At 44.0% G+C, this 18529-nt stretch overlaps 1 protein-coding gene across 4 annotated transcripts in view; it reads left to right on the top strand.

Moving 5' to 3' along the window:
- The window catches only part of Dock5 (dedicator of cytokinesis 5), a 178967-nt gene that overhangs the window by 119518 nt on the left and 40920 nt on the right, over positions 1-18529 (top strand). For 2 of the 4 annotated variants that reach the window (XM_087585775.1, NM_001372012.1), the window contains 8 exons: positions 2435-2569; positions 4206-4317; positions 5102-5172; positions 5694-5800; positions 8383-8519; positions 11073-11168; positions 14946-15044; positions 17887-17981. In XM_087585775.1, the coding sequence (XP_087441901.1) occupies positions 2435-2569; positions 4206-4317; positions 5102-5172; positions 5694-5800; positions 8383-8519; positions 11073-11168; positions 14946-15044; positions 17887-17981 (852 nt within the window). The remainder of the gene's footprint in view (positions 1-2434; positions 2570-4205; positions 4318-5101; positions 5173-5693; positions 5801-8382; positions 8520-11072; positions 11169-14945; positions 15045-17886; positions 17982-18529) is intronic. The other 2 variants (XR_015638031.1, XM_087585776.1) reach the window with 1 other exon arrangement.

Raw genomic sequence — 18529 nt, 5'->3', positions numbered from 1 at the left:
AGTATGACTCAGGAAACCTGTGTTGTTAGAGTTGTTTGAGGTGGGCTGGATGCTTGAGAAACAAGAGGGGACCTCATGTAGTCAGCATGGCTGAAGGGTGGGACTGTGTTCTGAGAAGCTTTGTGGAAAGAGGTCATTTGAATAACATGTCAGTAGGACAAGGTGTTAAACAAAGTCCCTTCCTTCTTTAAACCCCAGAGTGTGTGCTGGGGAGATGATGCACTCGGCAAAGTGCTCTCTGTTTACATACAAAGAGCTGAGGTTGATCCCCAAGCCCCAATAAAGAGCTAAGCATGCTATTGCATGCCTGTAATCCCTGCCCTGGAAGAGGAAGACACAGAAGGGTTCCTGAGGCTTGCTGGCGGTCAACTTACGTTGAATTAGTGAGCTCCAGAGAAAGATTGTCTCAAACAGTGGAGAGTAATTATGGAAAACACCTGAAGTAGACCTCTGACCTCAAGACATATGTGCTCACACCCATCCGTATGTACATACACATGTACAAATGCATGTATACACACAAACCCAAAAAGACAAAACCCAAGGGCATACAATGGAGAGATGAAGACAGGCACAGAATTGTAAAACAGATGGCCAAACTCAGGACTTATGAATCCAATAAGTGAGATGATCATGAGGCACCAAAAGGTCTGACAGTGAACTAGGCAAAACCAAGTCTGGTAGAAGATTGGGCCACACCCTCAGCCCTACGCCACAGTGCTTTGGGGAACTGATTCCTGTAGGACATTGGGTAATTTGGTTTATTTTCCTTTTACCCAACAAGCAATAGTTTTAACCTTTTGCATACAGCAGTCTTTCAGTATGCAGTCTGCGGCTTGCTGACTAGAGGAACCAACCAGTCATGGTCACTGTCTCTCCCTGTGGTGCTCAGCTCTCCATGGTACTGCATGTGGCCTGCCACCCCCAGTGTTGAATTCCAGTTAGTGTGCAATGGGACCACATCCACAGGGATGTAGCTGGAATTGGCTAACTGTCCTCTGGACAGGGGCTCATGCCAGATCAGGTTGATTACTGCTCTCTGATGTGCCAGGTCAGATCATTCTGTGCCATGAAGATACAGAAACACAAGACATACAAAGAAGCTGTTATACAACATACTAGCTAACCTTGTGATCAGTGATTGCCTCACGGGTCAAGAAAGCAGCACACACACTAGCATTCGGAATATTTCCACCCAGCACCTTAACTTTCCAAGGGGTCAGCAGCTACAATGGAGGGTATCTAGTGTAGTCTAATTACCCTGAGCCTAATGAGAGCCCTGGGCAAACGTAAATTCCTGATTCTCCTGCCTCTGCCTCCCAAGAGCTGGAATTATAGATTCTCACTTTCTTATCTACCTCCTAAGGGAATTTTCAATAGTCACAGACACAAGACCATAGACAAGGCCAGTAAGAGGTTCAAAGTCAGATGCTTACCTGCCAGAGAGTAGCAGTTAGCATACTTTTATTTGCAGCACTTGGATTTGGGGCTAAACACACACACACACACACACACACACACACACACACACAAATTGAAATATAGGTGCCTTCAAAAGTCTGACTTACCCTAAAGTCATGGTGCTGGGGAAATGACTTAGTCCATAAAGTGCTTGCTCAATGCTAAGGACCAGAGTTCAGACACCAGAACCTAAGTAAGGAGGGGCGTTGTGGCACACGCACATGCTTCTAATCCCAGTGCTAGGTTAGCAGAGATGGGCAGATCTCAGGGTCTCACTGGCCAGCCAGCCTAATCAAAGCTGTGACTTTAGATTCAGTGAGAGACTAGGTCTCTATAAATAGGACATTGTGAAGAACAACCTCTGTGGTTGACCTTTTGCCTCCACCTGCAAGTGCACACTCATGTGCAAAGCATGTACCTATACATATACACGTCATAATAAAATGTAAAACTACATGAAATCCTAGAAGATGCTTGCCTATTGGCATGTTCAGAATAATGGATGATACAGAGTCAGATTGTGGCCACTTTTCTCATTGGTGAAGTCTCTGTCTGGTACCACATTGATTTCAAAGGGTTGGAGCAGGTGGGAAGGAATTAGCTTAGGCACAATTGCAGTAGGCATCTGTCCTTCACATGGCTTTATATGCCAGAAGAATAAATACCCCCATAAGGAAGGCAAATCTCTTCAACTTTTTATTCCAGTTTCCCCCTTTTCATGCATCTGTGTATGTGACATGCCTGTGTACATGCATGTGGATGCACATGTGTGTGCTTCTGTGTTCATTTACCTTTGAAGGCACAAGGCTGATATCAAACAGTCTTCTTGGATCACTGCCCCCAAACTCGTGACTGTAGCTACTTTAGCTGGGCCTTGTGTTTCCCAAGCAACCACCGTTTCTTTCTGTGTTACATACCCTAAGTCTGCAAGCTCTGTGTTGCACATGACAACATCGCTTTCTTACCTTTTTAGGAAACTCTCCAAGGTACTGAACTTTTATGTGGCTAATGCGGAGGACCCTAGCAAGACGGAATTGTTATTTGCTGCTCTGAAAGCCTTGAAGTACCTGTTTCGATTCATCATCCAGTCTCGGGTGCTCTATTTGAGGTAATGGTCCCAGTAAGAGGATGCTGCTGGTACCCATCTAGGTCCCCTTGTTCTTCATGCTTGTTTGTGTTCAACTTTGTGAGTAGTTGGCCGGTCATGGCTGGACAACGAAACCAGGTCACTCAGAGGTGAATTATGAGACCACTGGAGAAGGTTTGCTGAGGTCCTTCTGCATCTAGAGAATCCTAAAGCAGTAATGACACCAGGACTCATGGGTATAGATGGTCAATTTGCTGTTTGCTCTAGAAGTCTTGTCTGGTGACAATGGCTTTAAGAGAGACAGGTCTTGTGACAAGCCAGGCGCTTAGGTGTAATCTAAGTATGATGGCGTACTGAGATAATCATCTCTGGCTTCTAAATGATCATCTCACTTCCTGGGTAGAAAGTGAGTAACCACCTGATTGGGTGCTATGAGATGAGACACTGAGGGTGCACCTCAGATACAAATGCATTGTTGTAGAACTTGATGGGACAGCAATAGAAAGAGAAGAACCAAAGACAATCTTGAGGTCGGGCTGGGCAGCAATGCTGAAGCAAGAACAGTTGAGAACTGAGCACAGAATTAAAGTGGGTTCTATTTGAGTTGATTTTGAGCAGCTTTGGGACTTAAGGTAATTTTATACAATTTCTTCATGCATGTACATTTTGACTGACCCTTTATGTAAAGTTAGATGGGGAACTTTATACATGCAGCTTCATGCCAGCACTCATTAAAATTTTAGAGCATCTTTAGAAAGAGTCAGTGTGTTCATGTGAAGGTAGGAGACCAGCAGAATGTGTGTGTGTGTGTTTGTGTGTGTGTGTGTGTGTGTGTGTGTTTGTGTTTGCATGTGTTCTTATGTACTGAATTTGTTATACCTACTCTTGAGTACTTAGTGGCATTGTTGTCAGTGACCTAGTGCACATTCTTCTTGAGGAGTCTCTGTTTGGAGAAACTACCCAGATACTTCTGAGTTGATGGCATGTATCTTAGGAAGGCAATTAGAATGCTTTATAAAAAGCAAGCACTCCTCAGTAGCATTCAAAATGCTTACAGTAGAGCAGGTCAGCAGTCTCTGGGAGGTACAATGGAGAAAGTGGGCAACAGCTGGCTGGGATTTGTAGACAAGGTTGGGGAGCGTCTCCACAGCAACTTTGACCTCAGCTCATATCAAGGCTGAGATAGTGGGGAGGGAGGAAAAAGGAGGGATGCTGAAAGAGATTGGACAAGGATGATTCAGACAGCAGAGGTGTCTGCTCTGGGAGCCTATGCCTCTTGTCCTTGATCATGAGCTGAGGAAGGCATCCATGCTCAGCTCCACCTGCTGCATCTGCACAGTGACTTTCTGCTGTTTTCCTCCTGCAGGTGGGACCTACAAACTACCAGGCCCAAAGGCATCTCCAGGCTTAGGCCCTTCAGATAGCTCCAGATGACAGTTCTGGTTAGCCTGCTGTAGACCCTGTGTTAGGACCTTACCTACAAATGACTACTTCGCTTTTATCAGAGTCTTGATGTCATTTCAGTCTATTTGGGATGACAGTCGTTGGGTGCTCCTATGTTTCTGCACAGTTACAGATGGTGACTAGCAAGGCACTGACCTCTAGTGTCGTTTTTTTGAGACCACAAGTCTACTGTCCATTTTCTTTTTCTCATCAGATTTTATGGTCAGAGTGAAGATGGAGACGAGTTTAACAACTCAATCCGCCAGCTGTTTCTTGCTTTCAACACGCTGATGGACAGGCCTCTGGAAGAAGCTGTCAAGATCAAGGTCAGCCTGGTGACCTTATGGGGGACCCCTTGAAGGCCCTCATGAAGATGTGATGTGGTAGGAGGGGAAATGTGAAGTAGGCTCACAAAAAGCGGAAGAAGCTGAGTAGAATGGGTGGGAAAGTAGAGGAAAAGTTCACAAGGCTACAGCTGTGTGGTAGAATGCTTACATAGCACGCATGAGGTCCTGGGGTCTATGCACAGCACTGCTAAAAAAGGGACACACAATAAAAGTAAATAAGTCCACATTATGACTTCCACACACAGTTGCATATTCAAGCATCAGCTCACCAAAGACAGGCTGCCTCTTCAGATATCATGTGAATGGCTGTTATAAATCCTGCTTGGCCTGTGATACCCCTGCTGTCACAGGTGGCTGTTTCTCTTTTCTGTCCTCTCCCCCCCTCTTTCTTCAAGTGCAAAGTCACAAGCAGCAACAGTTTTTAGACTGGGAAGCATGTAATCCTTGAGGGCTCCAGTTTGAATGCTACTGTTTCTTCCTTACTTTTAATCGTAACTTGGTGAAAGAAACTTGAATTGCCTCCAAAATATGCATAGGACCTTTTGGTCATGAAGACCAAGGCCTGGACCTCCATTTTCAGAAGGAAGCCATTCTTTTTTTGGGGGGGTGGGGAGGCCATTCTTAAAACACAAGTATCTCATGGCAAGGGCACCTGCTTCCAGTTCCTTATTTAAACCCCAAGTCCTGCGCTTTCCTCTTGGGACAGGGTGCTATATTTGGCTTTTGTCTGCCTTGGCACTGACTGCCTTTGTGCTTCTTACAGGGGGCAGCCTTGAAGTACCTTCCCAGCATAATTAATGATGTCAAGCTGGTGTTTGATCCCATGGAGCTCAGGTGAGAAGCAGAACATGATTTGTGCCTCCAAATTAAGGGGCTCAGCCCAATGCTGGGCAGACCTGGACCCTGCATTTGCTTTTATTCTAACAAGTGTTAAGGGAAGGAGTACTTCGTTGTACTCAGTTCCGTGGAAGAGATAAAAGAACACACACAGCTGGCCCTTGGGAGAGACTTGTACTCTCTATGGGGAAAGGAGCTATGCAAAAGAAAGTAGCCTGGGGATGCAGAGTATAGTGGCTCTTGGAGAGGAGACTGCTAAAAAAGGCATTTTGCAGAAGCTGAAGCAACAGACAGGTCTAGAAAGTGATGTTGAGTTTGGGTGTGCTACATCTCCCAGGGGCAAACTCAGAACCCTCTAGGGAACAGGAAAACAGCCCCAGAGACACTCTCAAATCAAGCCTTAGGTCATCTGTGAGCTTTCGGGGACTACTCTTCCTGCTCAGCTCTCAGTAGAGAAGTGTATAAGGATGCCTTCAGATGGGCTAAGGGAACGCACTGACCCCACACTTCTCTTCCAGCGTGCTCTTCTGCAAGTTCATTCAAAGCATTCCTGACAACCAGTTGGTCCGGCAGAAACTTAACTGCATGACCAAGATAGTGGAGAGCAGCCTTTTCCAGCAGGCGGGTGAGTCTCCCTCAGAACCTTCGGTGTTTGGGGAAGAAGTCGGATGCTTTTCAGTGGAGCAGGCTGTGTGCCACGGCAGCTTGCCATGCTGTTACACTAAGCATTCCTGAGTCTGGTACTTTAATTCTCTGTTCTCTAGTCGCTGTTTGGCTGAGAGTAGATTAGTCTATCATAACAAGTAGTTTAAATTGAACATGACAGTTTGTTGGTAGCGTGTCTATGTGATATTTATTGTTATATGAACTTACTAATCCAATCCTGAAGAGAGACAGACATCACCAAAAAGAAAACTGGTTGTTTCTTGGTATTTATGAAGGACTGACTGGTTCTAGGACATTCATGAATACGGATACCAAAATTTGTTGGTGCTGAAGTAATCTATATAAAATATTATTGGTTTATAAGCTACATACATTCCAATATATTTTATACCACTCCCTTCTTCCTTTCTCTGTCTGTGATATTTAAACTAGGGTCAGACTTGCCACAGATTTGCCATATATCTGGAGATGACCTTAAATTCTTGGCCTTTCTGCCTCCACCAAAAAGTGAGAAAAGGCTTTAACAAGGAGACTTAGAAATGAAATTGTATAAATCAACTGTTAAGTGCAGGAAAAAGAGTCCACAGCCTCTACACTGCCCCCAGGCCACTCCGATGTGCAGATAGTCAATGCTTCCTTGCCTGGGTTTTGTTTCTTGCTTTCTCTGATTTGAATACCCTTGACTGTTGGCTGACTCTTTATTCATTCTTCATTTTTACTTATTTATTTGGTTTGTTTTGTTTGTTTAATGCATAGCCCCGGCTCTCCTGGAACTAGCTCTGTAGACCAGGCTGGCCTTAGACTCAGATATCCGCCTGCCTCTGCCTCCTGAGCAGTGGGATTAAAGGTGTGCACCACTAACAGCCAGCTACTTTGCTGATTTTTAAGGACTTCCTGGGAAAGTGGTTAAAGAGGCTGAAGTCAGTTTAAGTTTTCTTTTTTTATCCCCACCCCCTCCATTTGTGTGTGTGTGTGTGTGTGTGTGTGTGTGTGTGTGTGTGTGTGTGTACATAAAAGTGCCCAAGGAGGCCAGAAGAGGTGTCTGATCTAGAGCTGGAGCAGCAGCTGGATCTGAACCACCTGATGTACGTACTGGGAACCAGACTTGGGTCCTCTGGAAAAGCAGCAAGTACTCTTTAACTGCCAAACCATCATCTCTCCAACCTGGTTTAGCATTTCTAATAGTTACTGTTGATTCTTCCCCTTTTTACTGAAATGGTCTTCTCTTTGCAGTCCAGGCTGACCTCAAACCCTAACTCTTCTATCTCAAGGGCTAGGATTGTAAGCATATACCACCACACCCAGCTAAACAGACAGTACTCGTCCTTTTATCTTATTTTATCCTTTTGCATTTTATGTTTGCTCTCTCTCTCATCCTCTCTCTTATTCTTTCTCTCTCCTATTCTCTCTCTCTCTCTCTCTCTCTCTCTCTCTCCCTCTCCCTCCCTCTCTCATCCTCTGTGTGTGTGTGTACATGCATATGCTTGTGTTTATTTATGCATGCATACTACCACACAGAGGAACTGGTGGGAATTAGTTCTCTCCTTCCACTACGTGTGTTCTGGGGATCAAATTCAAGTGTCACCTTGCCAGTTATCAGTTAAGGTAGTTCTACTTGATGGCAGTAAAATCACTGGTTACAGTCACCTTCATAATGTCTGGAGAACTTAGAGTCACCCTGACGAAGCACCATCACGGTGGAGATCCCAGAGAAGGATGTAGTGACACTCTCCGTAAGCCACACATCCACAGAGATGTGAGCCAGAAGAGCTAGCAGTGGACAAGGGAGCCACAGGAACTTGGTAACTGTCTTGGTCAGATGGGAACTGTCTGACAACATGGTTGTCTTTGTCTTTATCTACTTCCTGTAACTTCGTGTTGGTGGTAACATTTAAAAAACAGACAAACTATAGAGGAGCTGGTGGTGTAGAGCAAATGCCTAGCATGTGTAAAGTCATGGCTTCAATCTCTAGCATCAAAAAAAAAAGCAGAAAATTAAAACTTTAAAACAAAAGTGGGAGTGGGTGGGTAGGCTGGGGAAATAGCTAAGTAATTAACAGCACTTGCTGCTTTTGCGGAGAACCCAGGTTCAAATCCCAATACCCAAATGGCAGCTCACAACCATCTGTTACACCAGCTTTAGGAGATCTAATGCTTTCTTGTAGCCTCCACGGGTGAGCCACTGCTAGAATTTGGCAGACCTGAACCCAAGCAAGTGGATGTGCATATGCATATGCATACAATATAAACAATTTTGAAAATTAAAATCTGGAAAAATTGCTACATAATTTACACACTGTTAGGGCTTAGGTCTGTGTCTCAGCCATAGAGGCAGAGGCCCTCTCTCCATCCCCATCTTTGAAAAGAGAGTGCTCACGTCTCATCCACCTGTGCTAGGAGTTTCTTAGTTAAGGTTGAAGCTTCATGCCTAAATCCATGTGCTCTTCTGGCTGGGCTGGCTGCAGGGTTTTCAGAAGCAAGTAGAATTATAGAGAGAGCTAGCAGGTAGCCACATGCAAGCCATTTTCTGTTCTTCTTCAGAGTGCAGGGAGGTGCTGTTGCCGCTACTGACAGACCAGCTAAGTGGCCAGCTGGACGACCACTCGACCAAACCCGACCATGAGGCGAGCTCACAGCTTCTAAGCAACATACTAGAGGTGCTGGACAGGACGGATGTGGTGAGTCCAGTCACCTCCTATGGCCTGAGCCTCTGCTGATTCCTTTGCACCCAGCAGGAAACTGTGGTCTTCCTCATCTTAGGTAGTGTAGGAGCACTGAGGTAATAGAGAAAACTGTGCCTTTTTAGAATGGACTAAACATGATGTACCTCATATTAGGTTGGGACAGACAAGCAAAGTGCTCAGTGCAAGGGCCTCAGTGGACTGCTTTTCCTAACTGTCTTACCATTGAGGTCTTTGGACTCTTGTGGATTCTACATTGCTCAGGCTCGATGGTGCACACTTTAATCTCAGCATTCAAGAGGCGAAGGTAGGCAGATCTCTGAGGTTAAGGTAAGATTGATCTACCTAGTGAGTTCCAAGCCAGACACCGCTACTTGAGACCCCATCTCAAAAAACAATCAAACAGATCTGTAAGTTCATAGGCTAGGAAGATGGCTCAACGGGGTAAAGACCTTGCTATACAAGGGTGAGGACCTGCATTTAGATTCCCTAGCACACATGTAAAATCTGGGTATGGCTGCACATATAGACATGTAACCCCAGCACTGTTATGTAGAGACAGGCATAACAGGGCTCACAAGCCAGCCAGTCTAGTCAACATAGTGATCTATAGATCCAGTGGGAGACTCTAACTCAGCAACTAAAATAGCAAGAAAGAAAAAGACACTGGCTTCCACATGCATATGCACACACATATGCATACATACCCAAACCTTAAAGAAGGAAAAGAACCAACTTCTGCCAAGACCCGCTAAGATGATTCTTTTGAAGAAACCTCTTGAGCTTCTGCATTCTGGTCTTACCCTTTCGCTGACATCATTGTCATCTCTGGAGCCCATTAGAAATGTTTTTAAATTTGGTATTCTCTGTCATCTAGCCCCCTAACCCACCTCTTGAGAACGGGAGCTGAACCTGCCTGGATTTCCTGTGTCCTATGTTCAGGCTCCTCTGGAGATGCTGGGAAACTGCACAGAGCATGTTCTCTTGAACACTGATGGCACAGAAGAAAAAGAACCTCGCCCTAAACAAACAATGGTTGCCAGGGGCAGGGCTTCCCACAAGTCAGGGGACCACTTGTGCTCTTTTGCCTGTGACTCTTAGCAGTATCTTTAGAGCCTATTCTGCCAAAAGACACAGGAAATACTCTCTCTGTGTCTCACAGCCAAGTCTGACTTCACTTGACTTGCTCAATCACACACAGCTCAGCAGCCCACCTTACCCTCAGCACAGCATTCCCGTGGGTGCTTCTGTATTTCTTTTGTGCCATCCTCAGCCTCAGAAGCAGGTGAAGATACTGTTGTTTTCCGATTAAGCCCTAAACTTGTCTTTGCATATCCTTGAGCCTCAGGAGTTTGAGTACTGTTTGTACAGTTCATTTGATATTTATTCATGATGCATAATCCATCCCCTTTTTATCCTTACACATCCCTATAGAGACCTCATGATGAAGTTGTAAACATTTCCCAGTAGTGCCATGATTTGGAATTTGGTTTCTAACCAAGAATTTAGTAGTGAATAGAACATGTGACCAGTCATGTCACATACATATGTATGTATGTGTGTGTGTGTGTGTGTGTGTGTGTGTGTGTGTGTGTGTATAACATTTTCTTTTAGTGGTTCTTATTGTGGTCACACATACAAGGTGTGCACAGGTTCAAGCCAGACAGGGTCCCAGTACTGAGAAGGGCAAGTGGACTGTGGGCTCCCAACCCTAACAAGAAGCTATGTGCAGTTGACATCATTGGTAAAGGAAAAATGAATACCCAGAAACTGAGGGAATGTAACGTCAACTACAGGAAGGGAAGGAATTAGAGTGTGCACATGTATTCGGTGCTGTGTTGCTTTACTTCAGTTCAGTCCCTTAAGAGCACTGTGGCCTTCCTCCTTTACCAGTTATGAGAACTAAAGGTTGGTGAAGAGGAATAATGGCTTTGAGTCACTCATGACTGTTAGAACATTAACTCCTAGAGCGATGATGTCCAGTCTTCTATACCACACCACAGTATAGCGGGGCTTAAACAGGTTAGTTACTAGGAAGTTCTAGAAGCTGAAAGTCTGAAGTTAGGGTTGAACTCTGCTGAGGACACTCTTCAAGGCTCATGGATGGCCACCCTCTCCCTGTGAGTTCTCATGGACTCTACTCCATGTCTACACCAGCAAGAGGCAGAGAGTATAAGAGAAAATGCACCCACTCCCCCTCAGTGTCTCTTCTAATAAGGGCATTAATCCCCTCAGATCAGGGCCCCACCCTTGTGACTTTAATGACCTTCCAGGGTCCTCTGATATTGTTGGGTGTTAGGGATTTAACATTTATACTGAAAAGGAATCACAAACATTTATTGCACAACATACCCTGAACCTTGAGGTCTGATTGGGGAGGGGATTCTTTTGTTGTTGTTGTTTGTTTGTTTGTTTGTTTGCCCCTGAACAGAAGCATCAAGAACTTTGTGCTTCTCCTTTCCCTTGCCATGTATGTGCCTGACTGCCCTGGGTACCCTCATCTGCTAGGCATCGTTAGCTGGGAATGTCACAGCTGTGTTTCTCCCGCAGGGCCCCACTTCAGCACATGTACAGATGATCATGGAGAGGCTGTTGAGAAGGATCAACCGGACCGTGATTGGGATGAGCCGACAGTCTCCTCACATTGTGAGTCTCTCCTGGTAGCCCACGGTCTCACTCCATTATACCAGTGGCTCGACACGGAGCCCACGTAGACCCCCATATCAAAGTTACATGGTATAAGCATATCTCAGCTTCTTCTAGATCTTTTAGATCATGAGGTCCTTTTCATTGAAGGAAAAAGGCAGCTGTTGTTAAGAATTAGTGATCAGTGCGTTTTTCGGAAAGCCCGTCCATTAATGCCTACACAGTTGTCAATAAAGGACAAAATTGAGGCCAGAGTAATGATGACAAACTGAATGGTGTCGTGATTAAAGTGAAAAGGCTTCTATTGATTACACCAAAAGCTGAGGTTAGATTTTGATTAGAGGACTGTTCTGTATGGTCCAAAGAATGATCTAAGATAGCCACACTTTGATTTTGAATAGCTGACTTATCTGCAAGGAGCAAATAGTGAGTGGCAGCAGACTGATAGCAAGATATCATCAATTGAGACTTTATAGCATCCAGCACAGGCAGCTGGAGTGGTCCCGGTGGGAGAGCAAGCAGTGGTGACATCAAATAGAAGGCTCATCAGCATCCAGCAGCAATTACTTGGTGATGTTGAGATAGTCAGTGTGGACTCTCCAAGAGATGGAGCTTTCTCTCCATGACTGAGCTTCCATGGTCTAGCTTTTGGCTTCTTATTCCCCTGAGGCATTTCCATATCCTATAGTAAACATTAGTAAAAGAACAACCCCTGCTCAATGTACTTGATTTTCTAGCTTTGTGTGTGTGTGTGTGTGTGTGTATGTGTGTGTAAAAGGGTACACATGTACCATGATGTATGTGTGGAGGTCAAAGAACAACCTTCAGGATCATTTCTCTCCTTCCACTGTGTGGGTCCCAGAGGTTAACCCAAGGTCATCAAGCTTTCTTGAAGCACCTTTACCTGCTGAGCCACCTTGCCAGCACAAGGATATAAGGCTTTCAACAACCTTATTGGGAGAAAATACAGAGTTGGAGGCACAGACAGCCTGCCCCAGGCAATAGTGACTTTGGAGGACATTTGTAATTTAACAGGCCAGCGTCTAGGCAGTATTGTGTGTTCTTGGTACATCTCAGTGTCTAGAATGGGGTTTGGCTAATTTTAAATAGTCATCATTTATTTTTTTAGCTGAAATGACAAGCGGTTCATTGAAACTTGGAAAAGTTGGCTGAAAGGCTGATGGGACTCAAGTGCTCTTTACAAACAAGGTGGTTTAAAACTAACCGCGTTCAATGGCCTTTCTGTGGGTAGCAGCTAATTAGAGATTGAAAGGAAAATTCTCATACCCTGGAGTCACACAAACATGAGAGTAGAAAACAGTGAGGTGCACATAAATGAGCAGTCTGGTATTAGCAATAACTTGTCATATTGTAAGAGAATAATTAAAATCTGGTCAGACTGCTGCAGCTGAAAGCATGTGTGTATGTCTATCTATGTATGTGTGTATGTTTATCTATGTATGTCTATGTATGCATGTATGTGTTTATATCAATGCATGTCTGTGTATACGTGTGTGTGTGTCTATCTATGTATGTGTGTATGTATGTGTATGTGTGTATGTTTATCTGTGTATGTCTGTGTATGCATGTATGTGTTTATATCAATGCATGTCTGTGTATACTGTGTGTTTGCTTTGTGTGTGTGTGTGTGTGTGTGTGTGTGTGTGTGTGTTTATTCCTAAAGGCAAGACCAAGGGAGTTTACATGTAGAATTTTGACTATATATCTGGAAAGCAAATGAAGTTTGGAGAAAATTATTTGTCTTTCATTTGGTTCTATGCCTTCAAGATAAATGTCAAACGGAATTAAAAATTCTATGGGAAAAATTGAGTGCTAGAGCAGCTGAAAGAAAGCATAAATGAATATGAACCTGATCCTATAGGAAAAGATTATTGAGTCTCCAATATTAAAAACAAGGGAAAACTAGATTTTTGTCCTGATAAAAATGTAACCCTTGTATTTGGAAATAGGTATGTGATCTCAGAGCCATATAGCATATGTGGAAAGTCACTAATAGACTTAATATGCAAAGACTACTGCAAGCCAGTAATAGTAGTGCTTTAGTTAAATCAGTAAACAATGTAAAGAATGTGAAGGAATGGGATAGGACACAGCTCAGTTGAGCGACTGCCAGCCTGGTGTGCGTCCAGTCCTGCCTTTGCTCCCCAGCACTGAATGAACCAAGCACGCCTATCCCCGCCTGTAAATGTAACCCAGCCCTGGGGAGGCAGGGACAGGAGGGTCTGAGGTTCAAGGTTGTCCTCAGTTACGTGAGGAGTTGCAGGTGAGCCTGGGCTACTAGCAACCTTCTCTCAGAAATAAATAAACATAAGATGACTAAAACTATATGGAAGCAAAGTTTAACTTAGAGCCGAAGTAATGCAAATTAAACAAAATCGAGATTAAATTCAAAATCCAAAGTAAGCAAGAGACCAGAGACACAAATAGCATTTGACTATTAAATAAATGCAGAGTATGTGATAACTTGTAAAATGTGTCCAGAGCTCAATGAAGTTTACGTCGGCTTGTGGGTAGGAAGAATAAACATTTTCCGTAAAGAATCTAAGACAGACATTCAGAGGGAGACGGTCTCTTCCCTCCTTATCAGAGGGAGGTATAGGAGAGGTCTCTTCCCTCCTTAAGAATGGCCCACAGCTCTGTGCCCGATTAGTTTAAATTTGTATGACTTTTGTATTTACATGAATGCAAAGGGTGGTACACTTTCCCTCTAACAAGAAAATGAGGTCTGTGTGTGACTCTGATTTGTGTAGCTGAGGGAAGAGCACCCTGAGTGTAGCTTAGACCTCACAAGTAAACATTGTAGTCCTCGTGGATCTCTCTGTTCCCTACTCAGTGTCTGGTGCAGAGTTCCCTGTGGTTCAAAGACTAGATGTCCAAAGGGTTCTAGAGTCAGAGAAATGGCCTGCAAAGGTTCTCATCCTCAGCACTGATGCAGGTTAAATATCCCCTATAAGAAATAATTGGGATGAAAGGATTTCAAAATTTGTGGTTTTTAGAATTTTGGCCATTTGCATAGATTTTGCTGATTGGGCATTTCCAACTCCTAAACCCCCAAATCCAAAATGCTCCAGAAACCTAAAACTACCCATAGCATTTCAGGTGTTCCCTGAAAGATGTTTCCCAGCGCCTTCTGTTGTATTTCTACTCCCCCCTCCTTCCAACCTTCAGAATTGATTCATCCGTATACTCCAGACATTGTCCCAAGAGTGTCTTTTCAGTTCTGCCCCAACCAGAAACTCAGAACCCACAAACTAGTTTATCCTAACAGGTAACCTAGTTGAGATCTTTAATGCATTAAAGATTTAAACAAGCATTTCTCATCCTATGGGTTGCAAACCCTCTGGGGTTTTAACAACCCTTTCACAGGGTTCTCCTAAGGTCATCTGCAGGTCAGATATTTATATTATGATTTATAACAGTAGCAAAAGTACAGTTATGAAGTAGCAATGAAAATAATTGTATGGTTGTAGGTTACCACAACATGAAGAACTGTATTAAGGGATCGCAGCATTAGGAAGTTGAGATCCATTGTTGTAGACCTGGAGGATTCCAAACATTGTAGCTGTTTTCTAACTCACACTAGGAGGCGCTTGAAGCAGAATTGCAAAGCATATACCTTTGGACCTTTGGAAATAATATTCTAGTTCCAAGTGTCTTTTACATAGAGCTCAATGGGTAGAAAACCCAAAATCCATTACGCCCAAAGTCTCTTACCAGTTATTCTAAGGAACCCCGACTCTGCTTCTTTCCTTGCAGGGCAGCTTTGTGGCTTGCATGATTGCCGTCTTACGACAGATGGAGGACAGCCACTACAGCCTCTACATCAGCACCTTCAAAACCAGACAGGATATCATAGTAAGTTGTCAGCTTTGGGTCTTGGCATCTTGGCAACACTAAAGAATGTGTGTGTGTGTGCTTAGATGTATGTGTGTGCACTTGAGTGTGTGCGCATGTGTGTTGATGTGTGTGTGTGTGTGTGTGTGTGTGAGAGAGAGAGAGAGAGAGAGAGAGAGAGAGAGAGAGAGAGAGAGAGAGAGTTTTGAGACACTTCTTGTCTAGTAACCCAGACCAACCTCAAAGTCATGATCCTCCTGCTTCACTGCCTGAGCATAGCTAGATCCATCTGAAAATTTCTTACATATAATGACAGGTAACGGAAGCTGAGCATCAAGAGTTCAAAGCTCCCTTCACTGCACTTAGAATGGCTGTCCACAGAGGGCACCAAGAGGAAGTAGATGCTTCCTCCAACCTGATAGAGTTTAAGTAAAAGTTTTCAACACCTGCATCAAATAGTCGTCACACATGGACTTCGTGCGGGCCCTTCTTCTGAAACAGACATCTTTTTGCCTGAAAAGTTTGTTTCCTCATTTAAGGTCCCTCACACTGGTTCCTTGAACCATGCATGGAGTCTCTTTGACTGAGCATGCTGGTTTTTCAAACTGTGGTCAGTTGCCTCTTTCTGGGGTAAGCACACAAAGGTTACCCGTCTACGACTTACAGTGTGTGGAAGTGATCTCCTGTTGCTTTAAAAAGAAAAGGTGTTTCCATAGTTTCTATAAGCATCCTCTGAAGTCTTCAGAGAACAGTGGAATTAAGCTGTCACTAAAGATGGTCGAACATGGGCTAAACATGATCAAATGGTTCCTGTCATCCATGCACTCTGCATTTTTCTGCTTTCTACCCTCACCATCCTGAGCATGAGTAGCTGATGTACCAATGTGAATACACTCCTTCACCCCCATCTTCCTTCCTATAATGCCCACATGGTAGACAAAACTAGAAAGCAGAGAGAATGTATCATTCTAAGTCCAACAATGACTTCATAGTGTTGGTCCACGTAGCTTAAGCTAGGAGCCCAAGAAGAGGCAGCATGCTTCAGGAATCAGCCATATGGGGATGTATGCAGTGACCTGTTCAGGGGAATCCAGACAGAGGAAGGGGGTGGTATAGGACACTCAAGCAGCCATGTGCTCTCCTTCAGTCCAGATGGTGTGTCAGATAGCACAGGTTTGAAGTGTGACCATTCTGAGTTATTGTATGAAATTTGACAGAAGCTACCTAGTCTTGCTGAACCAGTTTCTTTGTCTGTAAGACCCTGTCTATATGGAAGCTTATTGTGAGCACTGATTAAATCCATGCATGGAGATGCCTAGCCTTATGCTGTGCATGCAGTTCAAGCCTATGAGGAGCAAATATTTGTATCAATAGTTCCATTCTTAGGGGCTGTACAAAAATACCCTAGTGATTTTTTTTTTTAACTTCCTACGGAAAACAAGTAAAGTAGGGATCCTCTGAGTTCACAGGCAGATAGTTTGGGTCTAAATTCAAGGTTATCCTGTGCTACCTAGTCTGGTTCAACATCAGCCTGGATTATTTGAGACAGTCTCAAAATTGATGATATAGATATATATCACTCCATCCATACATTCCTCTATCCCTCTCTTCATCCACTCATCCATCCCTCTATCCATCCATCTCTCCATCCATCCATCCATCCATCCACCCATCCACCCATCCACCCGTCCGTCCGTCCGTCCGTCCATCCATCCACCCACCCATCCATCCATCCATCCATCCATCCATCCATCCATCCATCCATCCATCTGCACTGTGTTCTTAGCACTGCCCAATGTCTGTTTTTTCCCACAGGACTGTGCACACAGAGTCAGAGAAGTAAACAATTAGGTTTTCTTTTTCAGCTATCTCAGTGGAAAAAGTCTAAATTTAACTAAGTAACAAAAATGGTTTCAGAGCCTTTCATTTTTTTTTAAGCTGGGCCATTCTATTTCTTGCTCCTCCTTTGGACAAGACCAGCCACTTTTACTGCCCTGTGCTCTGTGCCCTTTGATATTCCTTACTGCAGTTCTCAAGAGACACTGTGATGCCACCTTTCCTGCAAAATTATGGCTGCCCTGCTTGTGAGACACTTTCCCCCTGTTCTAACTAGTCAAGATTTGAACTAAGATCTGTTTAAAAAAAAAAATTGATGACTTGAGGATATTGACTGGATTTTCCCCAGTAGACCAGCTTTAACTCCCAGCATCCACATGGCAGCATGCAGCCATCTGTAACTCCAGTACTAGGGCATCTGACACCAGCTTTTGGTCTCCATTGGCACCAGCCATACAGGCGGAATATTAATATACATGTAGGCAAAACATCCATACACATGAAATAAAAAGGTCTTCATTAAAACAGCTGTTAGCCATTTTGGAAGTTCAAGAGATGCATTCAAACAGCACAAAGCAAAGGACTAAGAGATGAAGGTTCTAAACATGGGGTCCATAGCCTCCATCTTGCTTCCTATTTTCTGTGGCCATTTAGTCTTTCTCAGCCTTGTGAAACCATCTGTAAAATAAGGATAATATCGTGTCCCTCTTTTTATTATAGAGTCATGCTATGAAACAAAAAAATCTATCACTGGCCAGGGATACTATTGATTGATCACTAGTAATCACAACACTTGGGAATGTGAGTCAGGAGGTCAAGTTTAGATTGCATCTTGTCTCATGATACCAAAACCAAAGCAAAATCAAATTATGCAACAGTTATATAGAAGAATGCATTGTCTGTAATAACTTTATGGGAAAGGCCACAACTAGGGGACCTTCAATGTGTTATCCCACTTGTGCCACTTGCTGAGAGAAAGACTATGAGTGATCCTATCTCTTAACCATTCTTCTGTTGCTCTCCACAGGACTTTCTCATGGAAACCTTCATTATGTTTAAGGATCTGATTGGAAAGAATGTGTATGCCAAAGATTGGATGGTCATGAATATGACCCAGAGCAGGTGAGGGAGCCCACGGCTATTCTGGCAGCATTTGAACTTGTGCTGGTCTGCTGTGCATACTTAAGTGCTGTTAAATCTTTATCCCTCAATCCTGGCACTTAAAAAGACCCCTTTCCTGACCCCAGTGTGTTGGCTTGGAAACTCCCTTTCAATAGACTACTGATTTCTTCCCTTCTGCTGTCTTTGCTTGCCTTGGTTAGTGCCCTCCACCATCCTTGTGTTAATGTCTATTGGCCATCAGCTCTGCATGCCTTCTCAGTGGTTCCGTGTGAGTTCCTCATTTCTGTATTCAAAGTCCTGCCTGCCTTTTCCAGCCACTGCCTCCTTAGGCATGTATCCCCTGTACCAGTCAGACTTCTAATTCCTAAATGTGTCCTCTGTAGTCACTGCCTCTGCCTGCCTTGACTTTTCCATCCTCCCTGGAAGTCAACTGTCCTTCCATTCACAGGGCCCTTCCGAAATGTCACCTCCACTGGAAACCTCTGCCCTGAGTTGTCATTGCTCTAAAGAGAGGTGGTGGGACTTGACTAAAGTCTCATACAATAGCC

This window comes from Rattus norvegicus, chromosome 15 (assembly GCF_021556685.1).
Source record: "Rattus norvegicus strain SHRSP/BbbUtx chromosome 15, alternate assembly SHRSP_T2T, whole genome shotgun sequence".
NCBI lineage: Eukaryota > Metazoa > Chordata > Mammalia > Rodentia > Muridae > Rattus > Rattus norvegicus.
This window is presented reverse-complemented; position numbering and strand designations above follow the sequence as displayed.